Source organism: Bicyclus anynana, chromosome 1 (genome assembly GCF_947172395.1).
Source record: "Bicyclus anynana chromosome 1, ilBicAnyn1.1, whole genome shotgun sequence".
NCBI lineage: Eukaryota > Metazoa > Arthropoda > Insecta > Lepidoptera > Nymphalidae > Bicyclus > Bicyclus anynana.
The window spans coordinates 14,365,214-14,389,549 of record NC_069083.1 but is presented as its reverse complement, the minus strand read 5'-3'; the positions used below and the strand labels follow the sequence as shown (position 1 = coordinate 14,389,549).

Here is a 24,336-nt window from a genome sequence, read left to right as displayed (position 1 = left end):
GATTCCCATCCGTATGTTTTTTTTTTCGTAAAGGGATGGCAAAAGTGCATAGTTAGCAATGGTAGATACTTTAAATAAATACATTATATTATAAAAAAACGACTTTATGTTCCTTCCTTACAAAACGCCTATTTCATATGTAATTGCCTAATATATCTTAGTACCTATAACGCAGGCTAAGCTTACTTTGGGGCTGAATAGAATAGATTATGCACCTATTGTTATTGCGAATTTTATATTTATCATTTACAGGTAGAAATTTGGGGATGGTGGGGATATTTAATTAGCAACCGACCAACCCAGGAGTCGAACCCTGGACAGCGTGATCTGATACCACTTGACCAACGACGCAGTTACACGGATTACTGATACATTGGTAAAAATAATAAACAATATAAAAAATGCCCCAACGTTGCTAATTATTTTATTTTTGATTTAATTAAAAAAAATATACTCATTATTAATAGTTCACAAAACAAGGAAATAAACAATAAAAAGAAACATAAGAAGTCAATATTTGTCGTATCTCTGTTTTTAATAATGACCAACATTTCTTTTCTCGTCCATAGTCCATCGAATTCGTATGAGCATCCAACAAGTCGTAAAGACTATGTTTACGTGGGATAATAGTCCAACAATGTGATGGATGGATGGATTCAATGGATCGAACTCATACATAACAAGAAGGCTTATTGTTAACGAAGCTTTGACCAACGCGAAGTTGCAAATGTTGAAAAATCGCCTGTCAGACGACTTTCCACAAGATTTATTTCGATCTAGTTCCTCCTCCAACTTATTATCATTGGACCACCTTGCCTAACACCAATTTCCCTAACACTAAGAACTTCCCACTAACTCTTCAAGTCAAGTGTAAGCACCATCTAGACAAGAGTGTTTCTCTATAGGTCGCATTTTCACTTACCATTAGATGTGATGACATTAATTGAAGACAAGTCTACGAGTATATCAACAAGTAGTAATAAGTCTACCACAGGTCCGGAAAGCAAAAAACTCAGCAGAAGCTCTTTGTAAATAAATATTACAATATGTAATATTATAATGTACAGTTCATGTTATCTTGCCTTATGTGCAAAAGATAGCAGAGCCGATTACTTCCTATAATATAAAAATTAATAATACCTACTTGATGAATAGAGCTGTGATAGTGGATATGACCTCTGCCTCCGATTCCGGAGGGTGTGGGTTCGAATCCGGTCCGGGGCATGCACCTCCAACTTTTCAGTTGTGTGCATTTTAAGAAATTAAATGTCATGTGTCTCAATCGGTGAAGGAAAACATCGTGAGGAAACCTGCATACCATAGAATTATCTTAATTCTCTGCGTGTGTGAAGTCTGCCAATCCGCATTGGGCCAGCGTGGTGGACTATTGGCCTAACCCCTCTCATTCTGAGAGGAGACTCGAGCTCAGCAGTGAGCCGAATATGGGTTGATGACGACGACTTGATGAATTAAATACTGGTCTTTGATATACCTACAAGGAAGTCTTAAAATAAAAAGCTTACCCTGAAGCATTCGTACCTATAAACTACCTACTACATAATTACGATGTATCACGGATGCAATGAGAATACCTACTCGTATTTTTATAATTACTCGTATAATTTCAGTGTTCTGCCTTCAAATGATATCGTATCCAACTGTCCTATTCTAAACAACTCTATATTTATAAGGTTTATTAAAAAGCTAGTAAATAACAATTTGTAGGTACCTTGACAGTTTCTCAAGTGAAATCTTTGCAATACGTTTGTACAGCCTAGTAGTATCCCCCACCCCCAAACGTAGGCTCCGTAGAATACACATAAAATATGAGTAAAATATGTTTTGTACTATCAATAAAAAACAAATATGCTTTTAAGTTATGTTCCATGCCTAGCTATGGTAGAAATGTAACTATAATCTAATACCAACGAACCTTAGTATGTTATCCGTAATATCGTTACATAAGTATGTCACTGGAAAACTACTGTTTACAATAAATCATCTGGATAATTCCTTGTTATAAATATCCTGACTATGGACTACTTTCATCAAAAATTAAATAAATTAACAATAGAGCTCCAGTGGATATGTTCTAATTGAAATTAATTGAATTAAATTACCAGAACAGAAAGACCGATACCGATCCGTTCTAAATTAAACTCTTTAAAAGGAACCTTTCAATGAAAAACTAAAGGGTTTTGAGAGATGTAATAGGACTTACTCATTGTGGGGGATATCCTCGAGCTGATTGGCAAGCGCGGCTGCCAGCAAGGCGAGCAAGAGCAGCGGACGCCGGGTCATGGTGCCTAACGCCATCGCACTCCCCACATGACAAGAGAAACACACCACTGACTCTCCTACATGGAGGCACTCACTGCACTGCAATGTCACCAGGACTGAGTAACGTGCGGACGTGGGGCGGGCGCGCCGCGGGGCAACAGAGTGTCGCGCGGGACGCTTGCCCCCGCCCGCCCCGGCAGCCGCAGTGACGCTGCGCGCGAATCATACGCCCAATAACGCAGCCTTATTATTGAGATTTATTTGATCATGCATGGGGATGATGGTCAGACAGCCCGTCGTTTTATTGCGTTCTAATCGACGCAACACCTGACTGCACTATACATTTAAAAAAAAAATTGAAATTTTCTCTTGGGTAGTTTTGGGTCGTGCTGGAAGCTCGTGTGGATCACGGAGGAGGGTGTCGGAGACGCGGTGGTCGGGTTCAGGATTTGGGCCGTCACGCACATGCGTGGGCAAGCCGCCAGGAAATCCTTTATTGATTCCCGCGCTCCCGCTTTCTAAGGAATGTCGCAGGCGTTGTTGCCGCCAAAATTCCGCCCGCCCCATTATATTCGGAGGAGGCTCGTACGTGGAGCAGACTGCTTTAATTTAATGGAGCAATAACAGATAACCGTCTCGTTACGATATCAATGTTGGCTATGTTTATGTAACCATTGCTTTCATATTGATTTCTTTGTAGACCTAATTGGATCACATATCGAATGAAAATAACATTATCCTGTTGGTGTCTACGGTTACACTCTGTAATTTCGAAACCATGGTATTTTGTTTTCCTAAAAAAATGTTAACGAAGTGTATAAAAATGTACGTAACTATTACAATATATTTCGTTATCAAAAGTTAAATTTAATTTAATTAAAAAAAAAACAGAAAAGTAGCGCTCCGTAGACACGCAACGCCCACAACAATTAAAGTTTTTTGAATTCAACAAAAACTTGTCTACTTTACCACGGTACAATATTTTCTAGTGCATCTCGAGAAATAAGAGCTCTCATTAAAATGATGTAAGCAGAGTTCAACAGTATGCGAATATTACGAGTACAGTTCCCTCTCAAAAGGGATGTGGCAAATCGTGCGAACTTATCAATGACTTGGAACGACCGTTAAGTCAAGGACGCAGCGTTTGAACTATTACGCCAGCTACAGACGGTCAAGTTTAACGTTTGCATTTGCGTTGAATTTTGAATTATTATGTTAAATGATTTAGATATTTTTATTCACTGTGTTCGATTGCGTTACGTACCTCTGTTCAGTAAAGAGCGATAAAAGAATAATAAAGCGTTCCTCATACTAAATAACAACTATTTAATACTTTAAATTAAACAACATCGTACATTAAAATATTTTATTTTTAAACAGGTAAATGTGTAGAACGTTTTCAAAACGATTCTTAAATTTTTAGATCACTTACATTCGAGTAACATCATTTAATCAAACAAGATTTTCTGTAAAGACAATTAGAAAATAAATTAATTATTCTCTGTAGATGCGGACAAAAATAGCATTTTTAACATGCTGATTTATATTTATAATGTTTTAAGACAATATGTCATTATGAATTGTACAAAAAAATATATAAAATACATATACAAAAGTAAAAATATACTTTTGTACATTGTGCGTTGGCTTCCCGTTACACTAACGCTATATTTACAAAACATTACATTACAATTACATAAGCATAAATTAATATCAACTAATAAGTACTCTGCACAAAATGTCACAACACTAATCACTAATTTCATTAAACTGAGGTCAGTTGTTTCTTAGCTCAGATTAGGATTCATCACAGATGTCTGCTGAGTAAAAAAAATTTTCTTTTACTAATAAATAAAAAAAATTTTTAGCTGGCAGGATTTAAGCTGTTAATTAATGAGGAATTTTCCTTCTGTATGAAAAAAAGAAATGTATGTTTGTTAATCTTGATAGTTGCCGATTAATGTAAATATCCTGATAAAAATAATAATATAATAAAAAATTATGAGTAACTCGTCTGGACTGACACTGACAAGTAAAAATAATTTACATATTATAATTACGTAAAACAACTCGATATTTCATCACAATTAGATGTATGGTTTAGCTATAAAGTGAAGACACTAGTACAAATCTCACATTTTGTACATAAATACTCGTAAATAGAAAGATTAATCGGCAACTATTATTAAAATTTTGTAAAAATTAAAAGCACTGAACTATTTATTATATTTGATAAATAAACAATTTAATTTATAGAGAATCTTCTTAATTAGTTAACACCTGTGAATATCCCACACTGACGGACTATTCAGCTTTGTACACTAAAAGTTTGAGTTTCGTTCGCTTAATGCAGTCTTATCCGTATACATAATGACCTTAGTAAAGATCACTAGAATACAGTTAGGTAAAGTATGCGCCAAATTTCAAGTCCGCTCTGAATACGAGGCGTGACTGCGCAATGTACAAAAACATAGCCCATCGTGGTTATAATAGCTGCGCAGTTCGACTTACTGCAACGTCAGAACGGTCTACAAGTTTGGCGCACACTATAAATAAAAATCTAAGTAATCTCATAAATAGATGACTTACCTAATATACAATCTACTTAAATAATTTGTACAATAAATTTGAGTGTTTTCACAAACTCCTTTTTTTTCTTCTGGTGAAATTTATAATTATAGTCACAAAATAAATAATAATATGATAAATTATTAAACAAATTCGACCGCAGTCTTTTTACGTGAAAATTGTAACAAATTCGTAATAGATAATGGAGTCACAATAAGAAGAATGTCATAATAGGAACATGAAAAATAAACGTTTAACGCTCAACGTATTAACGATTTTTTTCTTTTTTCATCATTGGGACTACATATTGTGGTTAATAAATGTAAACAGGTACGGTTTGTACAAAAAAAAAGAACTATCTTGTATTTAAAACTCTCTCGACACTTTTGATAGCCAGTCAATACAACTACACTTTCTTTAGAGCTAAACTATTATGCGGGCCACAGACATTCAAATTTCAAGTGTAGTTTTAACTGTACAGATTTATCTAATGAGAATATCTGACAAAATCAGAAGAAAATACTGTACAGTTCTCACATTTGCCTGCACACGATTTAACTGAACAGTTTGACTATACAGTTAAAACTGCAGGTCTATTGCAAGCATTAGTAAAATAGTATTAAAATGGTTTCGGAAGACGATTTTGCTCAAGTTGTGGTAAAATGACAGCTCAGGCAGTTTTTATGCGGTGAACTCTTTGATTATTATTACGCATAACCAATATTTAACTTTACTAAGCACTTTTTAAAAATACGTTTAAATAAGTAGTCTAAGCAGAACTCAGTCGCCCAGAAAAAAAAATACCTGTTGACATCTATTAACCAAAATACATTTACAATTAAATCAAGGATACTTCTCTAATGTTTTATATACACAGTCGTCAAAATGCTAGTTGCTAGCATTCAACTAACTGCCTAAATAAAACACATTCGTCAAATATATTTACAAGCTAACGTTAATTTACAAGTATCAGAAGAGTCCACTACAGGTAGATGGATGTCTTAGATACCTTTAGCCTTTAGCATTTTTGTAGATATACAAATAGAAACATTAAGGTCAAAATACGGAATGATTTAAGTATAGTTTCATACTTATTTGAAACATTTCCGTTACTAGCACTTCTGAAACTACTCGTACGAGTAGCTATAAGCCCATTTCCATACATTGACGGAAAAGATGATATTGAATAGTTGTAGTTGATCGTAAAGTCAATATTGCGATAAATTCGTAAGACACAAATCGTAAATGTCACTATATCCACAAATAAATGATAGGTATATTTTAATATTACTTTTCATTCGTATAATACTGTCTTAAGGTGTCACAAAGCGGTACTTAGAACCTCAAAACACATTTAATCGCGATGATATCACTGTGCAGTCAACAAGAGAGAGATTTCTTCGTTTACCTCCGTTGAATCCCGTATTCCGATATACCATTTAGAACTAACACAATGGAAAAATAACGTGGTTTTCAATTTGATACACTAATTGTTGTCTTCGCTGGCAAGTACGAGAAACACTATTCCTCAGTGTCGGGAAGAATCACTTTCATGCCCAGAATCACGACCGTTTTCTCTCGGCGAAGCGCGATGATCTCTCTCTTCCCTATACCTGTCCCTTCGGTCCCGTTCTCTAGATCTCTCTCTGTCTCTATCACGATCTCTTTCACGATCTCTGTCTCTATCTCGATCCCGATCACGATCTCTTTCTCTATCTCTGTCATCATCTCGATCCCTTCGACGGTCGTAGTAATGATATGAGCGTCGTGATTTTCTGTCGCTTGGCGTTACTACCTCAACTTTTATATTCGCTGTTGCGGTTACCTGTAAGCAACATTATTGGTTAATCAATTATAGCATAACGTTACAATTTGTACAATACTATTTCGTTTTAAAAGCTTTATTGATGTATGTATGTATTTCTAAAGAGAAAGTCTGCCGAGGCTGAGGTGGTCAGTCTTTTCCGAGGACTATTCAACTGAGTTCCCGTGTTTTGCGATACGAGATTAGAGATGTATCAAAAGAAGTGTCAACAAGTTTGACAATAAAGCAGAAAATATCTTAACTTTGAACAACATACCACTCCCAAAGCCTCACCAACCTAATGTTTAGACCACCCACTACTGTCATAGCATCACTAATCTCGCATTTATGTAGAATCGAGAGAACAAGCTCGATACTTGCTTGTTGGACAGCAGAGAGAATTTAAAGAGACGTACCTTAGTTGTAGTGACAGCTCCAGTGTGCGTCGATTTCGAAGTCGGCGTTGATCTGCCAGAAGTAGAATCGCTTCCGTTATACGTAGTCGTCTCTACCACCACCTCCGGTTGAACCACTATGGACTGCATTGACGACTGAACAGAGTGGTTGGAGCTGTGCCAACTGGATGGCTCTTCTGTTATAGTTGTCAATGATGGTCCGGAAGGTCGTGGAGCCGTTTTGCTGGTTCGACTGGATTTGTCGCCTCCGTTTGAACCAGAACTTGATTTCCGAGGATGGACGGGCGAACTTTTCGGTGAAGGTGTTGACAATCGTTCGGGATGCTCCAAAGGTTGCACCTACAGGATTTAGGACATGGTCAGTAACAGTTTGAATCTCCATCAATTTGTATAATATAAATATACAAATTGAAGACGAAATAATAAAGTACTATTTGTTATTTAATTGAACTTATATTAAAATGTAAAAGCATTCAAAGTTTTCCAGCAACGCAGAGAGTGGTGTTGCAATTTTAATGGCGTAGTTACCGTTTACTTGGGAAAATAGACATGAATTATAGGTTATTACACTCTCAAATTAACATGGCTTTCTGTTGGTAAAAGAATTTTCAAAATCTGTTTGGTAGATCCAGTGATTACCCCTACAATCTCACAAGTTCACAAACACACAAACATTTCCTATTTATAATAGTAATGTAGATAAATTAAAAAAAAATAATCATACCTCAGCAGCCGGTCCCAATATCGACAGTATGATAGGGAAGAACAGCAATCCGTCAACTAATCCAAGCACCACGAGTGCCAGTAGCAGTCTGAGGAACAGTCGTGCCACGAAGCCGAACTCGCTGGCAGCTAGCATGGAGGCTGCCAGCGCAGCGGCCAGCGCTCCGTGCACCACCGGCGCGAGCACTGCCTCTAGAGCTAGCGACGCTCGGCGACGCTTGCAACCTATTGAAGTAACGAAACCCTGCAAATGATAAAAGAAAATTGTAGTAAACTGTTCGAAGTACATTAAAATATGAATTATAAATCGTATATCTATATTGAAAAGTTTTAATTTCATCAGTGTTTACTAACGACAATTGTTAACGTTCATTTCATTTAAATTCATTAATTCTAATAACACAATATATTTAAAGTTATTCATTATATTCGTACACGAATAAATGTAGTGAATATTAAATAATACAATACAAAGTGATTCAAGTGTCACAACACAATTCACAACGTTTACGCAGCGTAGAATTTTGAAAATCAAATATTAAACATATTACTGAAAATCAGATGTTTCAATCCTCACACTCTTGACACATCCTTTGAATATTAATAATCGGAGTAAATAAAATTTACGTATTAAATAAAAATGAAACTTACCAAACATAAATGGACAGTAAAATGTACGCCTCGTCCAACAGCCAGTACCAGTAACACCGCAGGCATTGCTGAGAGCTTGACGCCCAGAATAGCCATTACTCCTAACAGTTGCAGCACCAAAGTGGCTAATGATAGAGTCACTAACACCGCCGCCCATGCATTCAAGAGCAGCACCATCACCGCCTAAAACAGAACATGAGTATTAATAAATTTGATCTATATAACAATAATTTACACTTAAATAAAGAAATATATGCAATAAACTTACAATAAAAACAGCACCCAAAGCACACGCGAGAGCCAGTAACAGTGATGTCCTCAAATACAGATACTGTTCCCAAAACAAGAACGGTATTCCAGAAGGAAAGTTCGGTAATCCTTTCGCCTCGTACTTCAAACAAAGCTCTCGAACTGACCTTATCAATGTCTTTATACTGTCAGTATCACTCAGCCCCGATAAATAAAACGGTAATTGAGTGTAGATTAACGGTGATGACTTCTTTATTTCTAAATGGACGTCTTCCGGAGAATGAATCCATCTTTGGGGTTGTGGTTTCAGATTTCCTTGAGATGCTCCATACGCTAATGCGTCATTCGTTGCCCATGCTGATAGATAGTTGTAAAACGCTTTAGGATTTATAATCCCATCTTTATCGACTAATCTGTGACCAGAATTAATGAGTGATTTGTCAATCGGATTGTCTACATGACCCGTCTGTACCATAAGCTTATAAGCTAATATTCCTTCATCAGTTGCATTCTTACACCAGTATTCTTGAGTGATACAGCCACTGGCTACTTCTTTGTCGAATGCATCCTGTAAATCCAGTAACCAGTCGCGAAATAGACCCAACCAAAACTTTGTGAGTCCACCGTTGTCGTTTTTAATAATATTCGGTATTCGAACAAATTGATCGTGATATTCGTATAACAATTTCTGATTCGTGGGATATTCAAAGTCGCCCTGCGTCACAGCATACATATTGTAGAAGCCGAAGTATTTCTCTTGGCGCGTAAGAAATTCGCGTTCATCAGTATGTTCTGGTACTATGTCTGTTAAATCCAATCCATCTTTGACTTTCGTGGCTCCCCAAACACTCGCCAAAATCACTACTATCAACGCTAGCATTGATGTTACCTGTAATAAACAATATTAATTAATTAGACACTAATTGTTAATCGCATAAATCTTTTGCCAAAATATTTTGTGGAATAGAAGTATTTGCAAAGGACCTCTCCAAATCCTCTTTTGAAGGTGTACACATATATGTGTGTTCATATATAAGTTTTAGACTAAGGTACTTATTGTAGTAATTACTTCGTGTTTTAAATAAAATAGTTTTATCATGAAGTAAAATATACCTTAACAGCGGGGCGCATTATGAAGGGCGCGTATTGGTTCTTGACCCACTTGGTGAGCGACACGCTGAGGCAACAGGCTTTGGGTTGCTCGCCCGTCACATCTGGATCTAATGGTTGCCGAGTCGTGTCTAACCTATTGTTCTGCAAAAAAAATATTTTATTATTATTGATCAACTAACAATGGGCAAACTTTTTTTAAATTTTTATGTCAAATAGGTCAATGACGAGTTCTTAATATGGGAGTATTTTTGTAGAAAACGAAATTAATATAAAACTCATGGTTTCTTAATGCCTATTTAAATGGCCAACAACAGATTCAGTCTTCCCTCCTTATAGAGGAGGGCATTTGAAGTTTAAACCCACCAGCTGCTTCAATGCGAATTTTATTTTAAAAGTTTTCAAAAGCATGACCCAGAACTCAACCGGAAGCTAACTTCTCGACAAACGAGCAGACTGGCCCTAAAGGTGAAGAGATTGTTCGAATTGATATTTAGAAATACAGCTATAAATAACTTAAAAGAGACACACCGAAAAGGCATATTGTATATATTTGTCTCCATTACGTGCTTTTTTTTTTAATTATTTATTACCTACATAGTAAAATATCGTAGGTTCTAACATACATTTTAAGCATCGATACTATCAATTTTCGAATGAAATTTAGAAATGTACCTTATCAGTCTTTCCACTCCTTGATTTAGCTCGCTCTGGAATTTTCTTTTTGGGAAGCGGACTTTCTGGCATCAAACAACACAATAGATCGGCTCTCGCCGCTGATCTACGCCGGAGATCCAGTGAGATCATCGCAGGAAACACCAACAACATTGAACCCAGGTTGAATAGTAAGAGGATGGCCGCCTGAAACACAAACATGGATTTTACTACCTAAATATACTATACTATCTTTCATTTATTATTTGCTCATCGTATTTATTCCTCGATTTGATCTAAAACAGGTTCTTTATTTAAAATGTGTGTGTTACAAAAATCAGAAGTCAAGTCAAAGTCAAAATTCATTTATTTCAAATAATTGAATTTTGACTTTGACTTGACTTCTCTTGCGAATTTTGAGTTTGAATAAACTTTTCATATTTCAATAATCGACTCAGGAATTTATTCATTATTTTTAATTGAGAATTCACACTTATTGTATAATGGTTTCTGCATGCGTACTGTGAGTTTATGTTCTAATATTTGTTAATTTTTAGATTTAAGATTTAGATAAAACAATCATTTTAATGTTTATGTAGGTGCATCAGTATTCATTGTATTTTTACCCGACTGCAAGAAGAGTTATTAATATTTACCTGTAAACAAAATACCCGAAACGCAGGTATAGGCAGTAGAGCTGCAGCTAAGAACGCCATAACATTGCACAGAGAGGCCAGTAGAACGCTCAGTCCGCTCTTTTTCAGTACCAGTCCGGTTCTCTCTTCTCTCGGCACATCTCCCGCTTGTTCAACGTATGTGTGAGTGAGAAGGAACATATCTTGAACACCTAGTCCGAGAGCTAGGAACGGCACTATTTGTGTACTCGATGCATTGAATGGTATGCCTGAAAAGATTGTCGAATTTTGTTCATGTTGCTTCAAAAATTTGCTATTACTATTTATCTATGTTTCTATATTATAAATTTGTTTTTCTTTAAAGAACCTGACTTATGAACTTAATGATAGAATTTGATGTAAATAAAGAATTACCAAATTATACGGTTCAAAATTAAGAAAAACGTACAAAGTAAAGTAAAAAAAAAAAGCGCTCAGTATAATATGAAACTAAAAATAATCACCTAATAATGCACAAAAGCCTAAGCCAGCGGCTACTGTGATCGACAGAAGCAATACTCCGGCTATACCCACTCCAGCTTGAGAACGAATTGGATCTCGCCATTGTATTAACGTTACAGCAACATAAATTAACTGAAAATAACGTAAAACGTATAAAAAAACAATAAAATGATTTCAGTAAACCAAAAGTAAAATAAGAAAATAAATTACGTGTAGATATTAACAACGTAGACAAATCAAATGTAGATATAGATGGTAAAAGAATCATTAATATTTAATAAGCATTTACCTTACTCAGTATAGATGAATAAGGTAAACGCTGAGTAAAGATAGAAGGCTATGACAAGCACTACTGCTTACTTACGTATAGAAATTAAAAGAACAAAGAAAAAAAAAGAACAAATAAAACAATTACCATAAACATGTATCCCAAAATAATGTTCTTTAGTGAGACTTCCGAGAATTTTCCGAGTATGTCATTCAAAGTTGAGGTCGAAAACGGGTAGAAGCTGTACGCTGCTGACACTGAACTTGAGGTAGTCATCTTTTTTACTTCCTGAAATTAAGAAGGGTTCCTTTAAATTTCGTAACAAAGAGCTTTTAAGAGTTTGGCCGGACAATCGTAGAGATCACGTTTTTCATTGATTTGCTGCATTTTTAAGTTTTATTGCTTAAATTAAAATGCATTTAATTAAATTTAAAGATGCACAAGAAGTGGAGTTTGGGTGTTTTAAGTGATTAATTCGATTATCTCGGTGGACTCTATCAGAAGTTTTGGTTAGGTTGTCTTCGCCTTACTAAAGCATAACATGGCTTTAGTAAGGACCGCCTGTCGGACAATGATGGACTATATTACTTGACCACTTTAAAATTATTTAATAAAAAAATATTACTTGAGGACAAAAACTGCGTAGCCATGATCAACAAAAAATATGCCTTTATAACTCCATGATGAGGCACGCTCATTAAAGTAGCATTAGTGGAGAAAGTAAAAAAAAAAACTTACAGCTGCAAACTTTCTCTGCCAAGCATCAAGTACGGCGGCGGCTTTTTCTTGATTCCAACCAATTTGGTGCACTTTGTAGTGGTCGGCCCAGTATTCGTACATTTCTCGCTCGCCCATCAACTGGACGACGGTCTGCAGGGCGCGCGCACTCCTCAGAGCTGATGTGGAGTTCCTCGTCGCTCCGCCCACTATCAACTGCTCCGGCCAGTGCATGTACGCAGCCGCGAAACCGTAACATCCGTGGGACAGCTCTGCCGCTACATCTGGAATCTGAAGACGAAACGTAAACATCAAAGACCACAACATAGAACGCTAACGCTTATAAGGCTAACGTCCGGCCGCTCAGTGATTGCTTCACAGGTCGACTTGACAGGTCGGTGATGTAACATGAAAGAAAGAGACAAAAACAGGCAATTGTAATTGAATATGTGTGTTCCATTGGCACGACCTATAAGAAAAGCTATCTCTGAGCGGCCGGACTTTAGTAGACACTTTTTTTTAACAGGTCTTAAATATTTCATTATCGATCTAATAGATCGAAATAAATATATCGTATCTATTGTTTTGATACTTGAATACTCCTATATTTAAATGTCAAATTGAATTTTTCATCCGAAAACGTTGTCCGCCAGGATGATTTTCGGTGACATTAAGTCAAGCAAACTTTGTTTACCTTCACCTTTTAAATATTTATTAAAACCCATGATTTTTAATATTTACACCGAAAGTAAAGTAATTATCATCTCGGTATTCGGTATCGATTTAAAGCAAATAATCGGACATTGAAGTTTAAATGTTTACTAAGACTATGACGTCACAAAATGGCCGACAGTGTTTTAGTGTTTGGAAAAATAGATAAAAATACGCAATGTTTAACTGAAAACTTCTAAAGTAATGCTTATTTTACTATTTTTAATAAAAATTGATATATTTCGGACCCTCATTCCAAGTACTGCACAAAATTAATATTGTGTAAATATTAAATTTGATATGAGTCAACTACCCTATTCCGTCAAAGACGCTGTCGCAGGTGGCCGAAACGGTTACGTCTCAATTCCGATAATTCCTGAACAAAGCGCAACACGAAATTTACGATTACGTGGAACTCTGTATGAGCATTATTGATATAATACTTTAGTGTCATTGTGAAGGATGGTGCCGGCAAACGAGGTCTATTGAAGCGTGTATAATGCGCCCGTATAATACACAGGTCCGACCGGGCGCTGGAACAATGCGCGCCCGTTCCTCGCCGCGGTCCTTCGCCGAACGTGGGTGGCACCTAGGGTTGCCAACATATTTTCAGAAATATATAGTATTTTTCAGATTTACCTACAAAATAATATATAGTACGCTAAAATAAAATATAGTATTTTATAGATTAAGCAACAATCAACATTTATTTAAAAAAATCAATATATGTTAAATATATACATACATACTCTTATTGCATTTTACAGGATTTGTCTGAAATAAGAGCGTCATATGCTATATCACATTCGCTTTTTAAAATTTTGATAATCATAAAAACAATTATTTTTCTAATATGATCGTTTAATGTTTGGAACTCAATAAAGTCGATAAATTCGGATTGGCTAGACGCTATTGCATTTGTCAAAAATTAATGTTCATAAAGTTTTAAAATGAAAATTTTGTTTGTTAGGTTTCAGTGTACAAAATATAGTATTTTTAACCGACTTCCAAAAAGGAGGAGGTTCTACGTTCGGCTGTAAAATTCTTTTTTTGTTTTGTAGGGTTTACTTCCAGGGTGGTCCCATTTTTTTCATGTCAGGATCTGATTGCGTACTATATACTTCTTCAACAGTATATAGTACTCTGGCCCGAAATATAGTACAATATTATATATTATGGTATGGTTGGCAACCCTAGTGGCACCGCCTCGCCGCGTGCACAAAAACGCACCCTACCCACTCGACCGACCGCTGAATGCGCTATTTGTTTAACTTTTACAATGATCGAAATCATTCAGTGCGAAGGAAACAAATAAAAATTTACATCCCGTTGAAATATTTATAACCAAATACAAGTTTATGTACAAATACTACTAGGAACATTGTTTCGAAATGATAATTAAATTATTAAGTAATAGGTCCAATTCTGTACATTGGAAATTTTAGTCGGATGACATTCTATAATAATAGTTAAGCCACGGATATTTTTATTTTATTTTTTGTCTGTCTATTCCTTCTTTTTGTTGACCGCTGAAACTATTGAATAAGTTCAAATGAAATTTGGCACAATTTAAGACCATAGTACGAAGAAGATATTATAGGATAGAGACTCTTTGTCGCGAAAATAAAATCTGAAAGAAATGTTTGTACTGCAAATCCATAATTTTTCAAATTGTTTTTGTTAAAATTGGTATGTGCACTACCAGAAAAATACTCTTAATTTTTTTTTTTTTCAAAATTCTAAATGGGGTTGAGGTTTTTTTTTACATCGTTAATATTTGAGTTGTATACATAAATACGCGAAATCATAAATAGAAGCGGGTGAAATAGGGGTTAAAAGCGGACAAAGTCACGGTCGTCCGCTTGTTATAAACAATCGAAGTTAAACTTTATAGAAGATGCAAAAGATTGCATCCACCGCAGGTAGTTGTTCCAGCTGCCCAGCGGCGTTCGCTTTCATCCTGTCCCCTATTACTGTTTCCTAAAATATTTTATTGTAATGAAAACCATTTCGGATCCACTCTTGTACCCCGTATCATTAAAATTTAAAAAATACAAGGATTTTATTAAAATTTATTAAACTGAATAAATCTAACTAAATAAAAAGAAATAAATAAAATAAAAACCCAAGTGTTTGAGTTATATCAAGATGGCGCCCATAGAGCAACTATGACATGACAATTGACAGCAAACGCCAAATCGGATAATGCATTGAAGACGTCATCTATCCGCCATTAATACCCATAGTAATGTTGCATTTCTTGGGAGATAATGAATATTATTTCGAAAGAATTGAAGTAAATTCGTAGATTTGTATAATCAAATATAGTCAAAAAAAATATCCTCTTTTATTTCCGCCAGGGTACAATGACTGATCCTGGGCTCCATACAATTTTGGTCCATCTTCTTTATTCCATCGCCTGCGATAGTATTATTTGCCGCTATTGCTTTATTTATGAGGCACTAAAGCAGCCGTAAATCGAACTGTTCATAAACGACACGGGAGTCGTAGTGATGTGGCTCTAATGTGGGTCTCACGGCGTAACAAATGAATCGTACATCTCAATCATTATTTTGGGCACAAAAAAGGTCGGTAATTTATGACTTCAACTCTAATGGCAATGCAGGCATTTTAAATTACACGCTTCGAAATACGTGTGTTATTGAATTTACTTTTTTCATTATACATTATTTATTGGATTTATTCGTCCAAAATTACCGCTCATGGTAACTTGTAAAATGAGTTTCTTTTACTTAGGTATACGTAACAAATCGAATATTTAATTAGTTTTGTCCTGTAACTAATATGTCGTACTCTACAGTTACAGGTTCAAAGCTGACATCAAAGCCTACTAAAATATTAAATATATGTTAGCAGATATTTTACGGTTATATGTGTAAATTATTTTGTTTGCCATTAAATATTAATTCTTTTGTTATTCAAGTGACTATTTATTGGACAACCTGTATATAGGTAGTGTAAAAGTGCACTTATAGAAGGTCCTCAATCAAATGAACTTTAATGTTGAGATTGGCCGAACATACAACATAGATACAGCGCGCTTTCGTCATATCTACAGTCATATATTTGTCCGAAATAACCTATCATAGACAAAAACTAGCTGTGTTTTACTTACATGTCCTGATTTTTTGTTCGGCGCCGTGTCTGGACAATGAGGGTCGGTGGGGTCTAAGCACGGCTTCTTCATGTAAGCGGACGTGATGCCGGCCCTCTTCATGTACGCCTCCATTGTGCTCAGAGGGAACTGGAACTTTAGCTTCTTCACTTCCTCTAATACTTCGAGCGGGTTCAAATGAGTCCATTGTAGTTTGTTTTTTAGATGACTGAAACAAATTTCCGTTTGCTTTTATTCGATTCGCAAAAAACATGCTGATCCTTACTTATTACGAAATTCCTATAAAACAAAGACATTATATTGTACTTTTACGTCGTTGCTATGAAATTATCTTAAACTAACTTTGATTGCAATTTGACTTTATTTTATTAGAATTGAAGTTATTTTATTTCAATAAGACTATTTCGATATGGATGTAAGTAAGTATTAGATAACAAAGATGCGTTAGAGTGTGTCTTTATTTAACAAAAATGCAAGTACCGAAGATATAATATTTCAAATATTGCATTTACATATTTATGTTACATGCGAAAGTCCGACGAAAACCCAAAGACGCCGCTGAGGCCCCTTTAAGAAGCCTACGATATTTACATCATCAGAAAAATAAGTTAAGCTTCGCTTTGACAATTACGCAGCCATTCGCAAGAAAACTGTTGGTGACAATCAGTGTTTTTACTCGCTTATATAATACAAGAAGAGAACTGATTATACTCACGGTACAAATATAGGATATTCAGGACCAAGCAACTTGGACCCCTCCCAGAAGCAGTCGAGCGGCGTGATGATTGCGCACGGGATGACGTTGTCTATGATGGACTCGATGTGGTGGTAGCCCTCGAAGTCCGGGATGCTGGGGCTGTAGCAGAGGTCCTTGAGCCGCCACTCGATGTCGTACATATGAATCTTTACTCGAGTCGCGGCACTCACCACCTAAATCAGAATTAGGGCCTTTTATTAAAGGAATAAATGCAGCACCTATTCGTATCTTTGAAAGGCACTATAATGAAACTGCTTAGTTCAGTTACGAACCCAACGATTAGACGTTGCTAAATAACAATACATATAATTCTACGAGATTTCTTATAGCTTCGTCAAAAACAGCTATATGTGATACAACAAGATTTTTAGTTTTATTTTGGCAAGCAGTATCGATAAATATTATCATTAAACTATGTACGTGGTAATAATTTATTTTTCACACAATGTGATAGCTTCCAATCTTGAGAAAAAAACTTATCCAATAATTAATCCGTTGGAGTTTTTTTTATTCTTTTTTTATTCTTTTTAGGTTAGCCCTTGATTACAATCTCACCTGTTGGTAAGTGATGATGCAATCTAAGATGGCAGCGGGCTAACTCGGAGGAGGATGAAAATCCACACCCCTTTCGGTTTCTACACGACATTGTACCGGAACGCTAAATCGCTTGGCGGTTTAAGCCTCCCACCAGCCAAATGAACAACATGATGATTGAATGATGAACAGAATACCATCTACCAGGATCATTTGTATTTTAAAACCAGCCAAACACTCGTAGTTAATTATTTATATTGAGATACGAAACAAATTAATTATTAAATAGTTACATCTTTACAGTATCTGCTGTAGGTAGATGCAATATAAGATGTATAAAGAAAATTTATGAGATATAAACCGAAATAAAAAATCAACTAAATCAGGCCACAATATAAAAACAGAAAGCAAACGCAATGAATTACTTAATTAGGCCTTGTTTGGACCATAAAGTTCTTCTCATACATAGGTGCTTAAATACAGTAATTTATGAGTCAGAAACACGAAAAACTTTAATAATATTTTTAATGCGTTGAAAAGTAAACGCTTGAATGAGATCCCATGTAATGAAAAGTGACGATGAAACAGCGTATCGTATCAAAACATCGTTGCGATAAGAAAAAAAAGATTTTTTTTATTTTATAGTTATGCTACACATCACAATTTTTAGCACTATTGGACTCACCGATGTCTCTGCCACTAGGCAAGTCAAGACCAAAATCCAAGTAGATACTAAAAGCATCGAAGACTGTTCATAAAGAAAAATAAGGTGGTAATCAGTCATAACTTGAGAGACGTGATAGCCCAATGGATATGACCTCTGACTCGCATTTGGACGGGGTTGGTTCGAATCCGGTCCGGGGCATGCACTTCCGACTTTTCTGTTATGTGCACTTTATGAAATTAAATATCACTTATCTCAAACGGTGAAGGAAAAACATCGTAAGTAAACCTGCATATCTGATTTTCTTAATTCGTACGTTTCTACGTGTGTAAAGTCTGCCAGACCAGCGTGGTGTCCTAATGCCGAACCCCTCTCATTCTGATCATTCTGCTCAATAGTGAGCCGAATAAGGGTTGTAAGGTTGTTGTAAAGATCAACAACCCAACAACCAACAAACAAACTGTGCCAATTTGTATGATTTCGATTTTAAAATTTAGATTTCGAGTTAAAATGTTAAAGATGAAGTTATCTCACCTTTAGGTGTTCCAAAAGTGCACCAGCGTGAAGCAAAGAGACGTCTGGATCTTTGGCAGTTTGTATGACGAGCTGGTGCGTAGAGGAGTCGGCCTCGCCTAGCGCCTGGGCCGTATACTTCAGCTCGGCTTCCAATCTCCCTCCCTCTGTAAAAATAAATCAATTATTTAACAAATTGGACAAACTGTAAAGCATGATATAAATAAAGTCGCCTATAACGATTTTGTTGATAAACTTCAAGATCAAAAAGATGTATACTTTGGTAACACATAGAGGCCCGTAATAGAGTATATATTATATGTATATGAGTATGGGTAGTACAGTACACCTGGCTTCATAATAACTATGGAAAATTTTGTTAATCTAAAAAAAAAATAAGTTTATAAGGATTCAGTTTTATTAATGGCACTTTAAAATGCTTCTGACTAGTCAATTATTAATTTTGTAACAAAAATTCACAATGAATACCTGCTTAGTGCTTACTTGTATAAGCCCTTGTTATTGTATAATTTTTCTATATAATTTTCTTAGCTACGTTATTTTAAATCACACTGTACAAATCTTTAGAAACACTTTTACTTGTGCATAACGGTTTACTTTACTACTGCACTGTTGCACCATTCCTCAGGGCATGGTATTTGCCTACGTCAGTTTCACGATGCAGAAGTTTTATTATACAGCATATTTGGTTATAACTTATAAACAATAAAATTGTGTGAACATAAACAATTATGTTTATATAATGACATACTCAATTACTCATACGACCATAATTTTATCAGTTTATAAGTATAAAACAAAAAATTGTTTCCTACCCATGTCCCTTATAGACTTTGAGACTATTCAACCTATTTGTTTAACTGGTTTCATTTTAAAAGGGCAATAATGGAAAGTTGTAAAAAAGCAAGATTTCAAGAATTGCAGGCGTGCACTTTTTAGATGCAAATATGCTCTGCCTACCCCGGGGAGTCATTGCGAACCTGTATTGGAGTAGGATTTTTCTATTTTATAGAAATTGTATATATTGTATGTAGGTAAAGTGAATACTCGAATTAACACTGGTCATACCAGATAAAGTGAAACTTATGATTCCATCGGATTACTTTTTTCCCTATCAATTTCATTCAAACGAGGTAAATGTTTTGCTAGCTTAATTTAGATTTTGTGTAGATGCTTGAACAAATAAAAAGACTTTCAAAAAATAAAGTACTGATTTGGTTTCCTTATGATTAAATTATAATTATACTGTGTATACAGATGTTTAGATGACATTGATGTGGGTGGTCCGTTTTAATTAAAAAATGTTAAAATTTGTTTGCAATATGCGTAAAAGCGATACAAATTGACATTTATATTTTAATGTAAACGCATTAAGTTGGTATTAAATTAGTTTCTTTTTATCGCTTCGTCCCCATCGTAAGCCTTCATTAAAATAAATCGTCAGTTAATGCGGCTGTCGGTACTCTCGACATCTTAATTTACTTATTCATGCTTCTTACTTGTGCGTATCAGATAGTGTTCGTCGGCTTACATTTACATAAAGAATCTTGGACTTTGTTTGCTTTTGACCTCAAATAAGAAAAAAAACCCTTTCTGCTTAACGTGTTCTTTCTCTAAGTTTTTTTGCTACTTTTTAACTAACATATCAATTAACATCATTAAGTGATTCAAATATCTTCCATGGAAAACCATTGAACATCAAACTAGTTCAGTGCCTATAGTTTTCCAAAAGAAACCAACTTAGCGAATGGCCCAGCTATGACCAACGTACATCATGTTTCAAGATTAGCTCTACGAAAAGAACTTAAAACTTAGTGATCTAACCTTAGTGTACGAAACATAGAACATAGATAACGCTAAAGCTAACGGTGGTACAAAATCAGAGCGTCACTAATTAACAAATGAAAGCTGATTTTCAATCATGTTTAAAAATGTTCAAAGCTCCTATTTCACAGTGACAATTTCTTAACGGTGTGCTATTTTTCAAGCCACACTACCAACACTCTGTATAAAAAATGTCTTCTAATTTCAGCTTATCCCATCAACGCCTGTAGCTTATTGGAGTGTCGACACATTTGTTATAGGGGCGGAGTAGACGTGATAGTTAACACAACAGAGCTGATTTATAGATAATGTGTCAGCGTTATATGCCCCGACTAAGCTTCACGTAATTAAAAGTATTTTTAGCTGTTTTAAAATATCCTTAACGGATCAACTATGGTTTTAATATATATACGATATTATATGAAATGAAGTACAAGTACGTTGACTTTTATAGTAGTTTACAGTAAAGTCATTAGGTAATAAGGAAATTGTAGCATACTGATCTAAAAGGTTTCAATAAAACTGGACCTATCACAGTGCCCTGCGGTACACCATTGTTAGTTGGTGTTTTTTGTTTGTTGCGATTTAACTCCAAAACTACTTTGTTATATAATTTCTTTCTCCATTTCATTTCACTACATTTCACCGAGTAATATAGGTTATATATTTATACCCTTGTTCTCATGGGAACAGGAACTATGCGGGTGAATCAACTAAACAAAAAAAACAACTAAGGAATGTTATGGCTATGAGTTTAAGAACCGTATGTTATTGTGATAGAGTCTAAACACATAATAAAATACCCACGACTGAATACACGGATATTTACATACTGCTAATGGTGTTATCATCTGACATTTCATCACTTAATGATGCCGACTTAACGAGCTCTCAGAAAAATGGAACACGTGGAAGACAACACAAACATATCGCTGGCCGCGATACATCATAATACATTGGTTTTCAATAACTTAAATCAGATTACAACAGTGTACAGTAAATAGAAGAAAAAAGACTTTACCCAAGTAGGTAATTCGCATCATGAAACAAGAAAAAAGACCATGGTACGGTATTTTTAATCTTTATTGCGATTTATAAAAATAAGACAGCATAATACAAGAAGTGGCTTTACTATAATGTTCCATAGTCAGAATTTATAAAAGAAGGAAATCTTGGTGTAATTTATTATTTCAAGTTTGTACCTACAACTTATATATACCTTATTATATATATATATATATTTTGATTGAAATTTCTTTGCATCCATGTTAAATAATTAACATATCAAATCTTTGAAACCCAACATGAACGTGATGAGTCCGTTAGACACAGAATATTTTTTCATTTTTTAAAACATTAAGGGCAAAGTGACTTTCTTAACTGTTAAGGTACCGAACACATTCATAATAACATTACCAGACTTATTCATTGCAAAATGACTTTTATTTAAAGCACATAAAGTCGAGTTATGACTTTACAAACATATTGCACGATGTACGTTATCTGCAGACGTCACGAGGATTCGTTCCAATTAACACCCGGCCTCTTGATTTATAGCTTGTTTTTTTGTTTTGCATTTTTTACATCAACCTGCCACAGGAAAAGGTGTTAGAGAAAAAAAATATCGACAAGTCAATTTTGCTAAATGTTCCGAACTCGCCAAAGCTTTTAGCTGAGAACATCATGGCACAAAACACATTATAGTAAAAGTATAGTTTAATTTTAACTGTCTACACTTAATACAATTAAAATTATATCGTACACAATAAATCGTTGGACCATCCATTCGCTACTTATTTTTTTTATTGATTTTTATTTTTTAAGAAATTCTAGAGTAGGTGAATATGTTTTGTTTTGTCGGTATATTAATCTGTCACATTTTACTCTTGCCATTGAAAAGTATTAAAATAAATATTCAATCACACCTTCGTATTCGTATTATATTAGGATCTACAAGTACAATATGGATTAAGCTAATTATAATAAATCGTAGTGCCAAAAATATTCTCCAAACTATTTCACCACAGCTAGTTACTTCGACTAGCTAGGATTAGTTATTAGGATAAATTAGCTTAAGATTCCTATTGTATTCTTTCTGATCTAATTTAAAATAGTGAATTCTTAGACACATTTCAGTATAAACTCTTAGTCCAAAGTCTAAATTCATTCATTTCAAGCAGGATTACTTAACAAGCACTTTTGAATCGTTACGTTATATCGTGGTGAAAAGTAGAAAACTTAAAATTGAAGTTACGTGAGATCAAAATGCGCCTTCTATTCTCCTCATAAGCAATGTCTTTTGCTTACTGAGGATGTTTAAAAATGTGTTTAGGTACCAAGAATGTATAATTTGTAAGCAGTCGTTAGAGACATGGCCTAAGCTGTCGTGAACGTCCTGACATGTGAGCGCGGGGCAGTTAACACCTCGTCACCACGCAAGGAATGCCTTATTTATTTTCGGTCGCCAATTTATGGTCTGCTAGAGTCAAGATGGCGTTAATAAGTTACTCTCGTGTTTATGTCGACGTTTTAGTGTCTTCATCATTATTTTAATAAAGTCCACTACGCTATTTATTACAACTTATGTATTTTGTAAGTGGATAAATAAACGTATATTCATTCATAGAGATTTTGAGAATATGTTGGAGTTGGAGAATACCTACGCAAGTAACAAAAAATATGTAAATAAAGCTATTACAGTTTTTATTAATCTTTACATCGCGTGTGTTCATAAATAAAACATGGCGATAATCATTAATTCATATTTTATTAATAGCTTATTTTATCAATGTTCATCAGTATTTAAATAAGGAATCAAATCAGCATTAAATAACTATAAAATACCAATTTTATTCAAATAACGAAATACTGTTCTTTAGAAGATACCTTTTCTTTATTATTTTCTTTTTTTATGAAATCGTTTACTAGACACCTTGTATTATTATTCGCATGTTTAGATTGCCCTTGTGAATATTTTCCCGTACTCTTAAATTAAGTCTTAATTTTATACAGACTGAACTGTTATACAAGCTACCTAATTAGGATTTCTCTTTATCAGGTTAGTAATACCAAGTCGAGTTGGATGCCTGTTTCTGAGAACACTTTGTATGTAAATGAACTGAAGGCACAAAAGGTGCCTAAATAAAAAGGTGATTGACGCATAAGAACTTTTTTGCGTGAACACCTTACAAACAAGAGTAAAATGATTTTGGCACCTTTATCATCATGTTTTTATTGAACACTTATGTGTGTGTATAATCTATACTAAAATTATAAAGAGGTAAATTTTGTGCGGTTGCAGGGGTAATCTCTGGATCTACTGAATCGATTTTGAAATTTCTTTTACCACTAGAAAGCCACGTTATTTTTGAATGTCATAGGCTATATTTTATTCCTGTATTCCCACGAAATAGGAACTACTCGTCAACAATAATACTAAACTAGGTACTAGTTTTCTTGTAGCACATAATATTATCATTGTCTAGCTAAACTACGTTTGCTTGATACCATAGTTCTTTTAACATTCATACTAGGACAATGCCCTGCCCCATGGCTCTGCCCTATTGGTGTTAAGTTTCGTGTGACAATAAATCGAAACGT

General features: G+C 34.9%; 2 protein-coding genes across 3 annotated transcripts in view; both read right to left on the bottom strand.

The window, feature by feature from the left end:
- The window catches only part of LOC112052162 (voltage-dependent calcium channel subunit alpha-2/delta-4), a 112,635-nt gene extending 110,178 nt beyond the window's left edge, over positions 1 to 2,457 (bottom strand). For both annotated transcript variants that reach the window (XM_024091130.2, XM_024091131.2), the window contains exon 1: positions 2,222 to 2,457. In XM_024091130.2, coding sequence (XP_023946898.1) covers positions 2,222 to 2,316 — 95 coding nt within the window. In that variant the 5' untranslated portion in view covers positions 2,317 to 2,457. The remainder of the gene's footprint in view (positions 1 to 2,221) is intronic.
- A 1,375-nt stretch (positions 2,458 to 3,832) lies between these two features.
- LOC112052161 (protein patched) overlaps positions 3,833 to 24,336 on the bottom strand; it is a 39,982-nt gene continuing 19,478 nt past the window's right edge. The window contains exons 3-16 of the mRNA XM_024091128.2: positions 18,913 to 19,058; positions 17,139 to 17,353; positions 16,424 to 16,631; positions 12,598 to 12,867; positions 12,007 to 12,147; positions 11,594 to 11,723; positions 11,112 to 11,359; positions 10,477 to 10,662; positions 9,805 to 9,945; positions 8,711 to 9,580; positions 8,443 to 8,625; positions 7,793 to 8,035; positions 7,069 to 7,407; positions 3,833 to 6,673 (exon numbers count right to left, since the gene is read on the bottom strand). Coding sequence (XP_023946896.1) covers positions 6,377 to 6,673; positions 7,069 to 7,407; positions 7,793 to 8,035; positions 8,443 to 8,625; positions 8,711 to 9,580; positions 9,805 to 9,945; positions 10,477 to 10,662; positions 11,112 to 11,359; positions 11,594 to 11,723; positions 12,007 to 12,147; positions 12,598 to 12,867; positions 16,424 to 16,631; positions 17,139 to 17,353; positions 18,913 to 19,058 — 3,617 coding nt within the window. The 3' untranslated portion in view covers positions 3,833 to 6,376. The remainder of the gene's footprint in view (positions 6,674 to 7,068; positions 7,408 to 7,792; positions 8,036 to 8,442; positions 8,626 to 8,710; positions 9,581 to 9,804; positions 9,946 to 10,476; positions 10,663 to 11,111; positions 11,360 to 11,593; positions 11,724 to 12,006; positions 12,148 to 12,597; positions 12,868 to 16,423; positions 16,632 to 17,138; positions 17,354 to 18,912; positions 19,059 to 24,336) is intronic.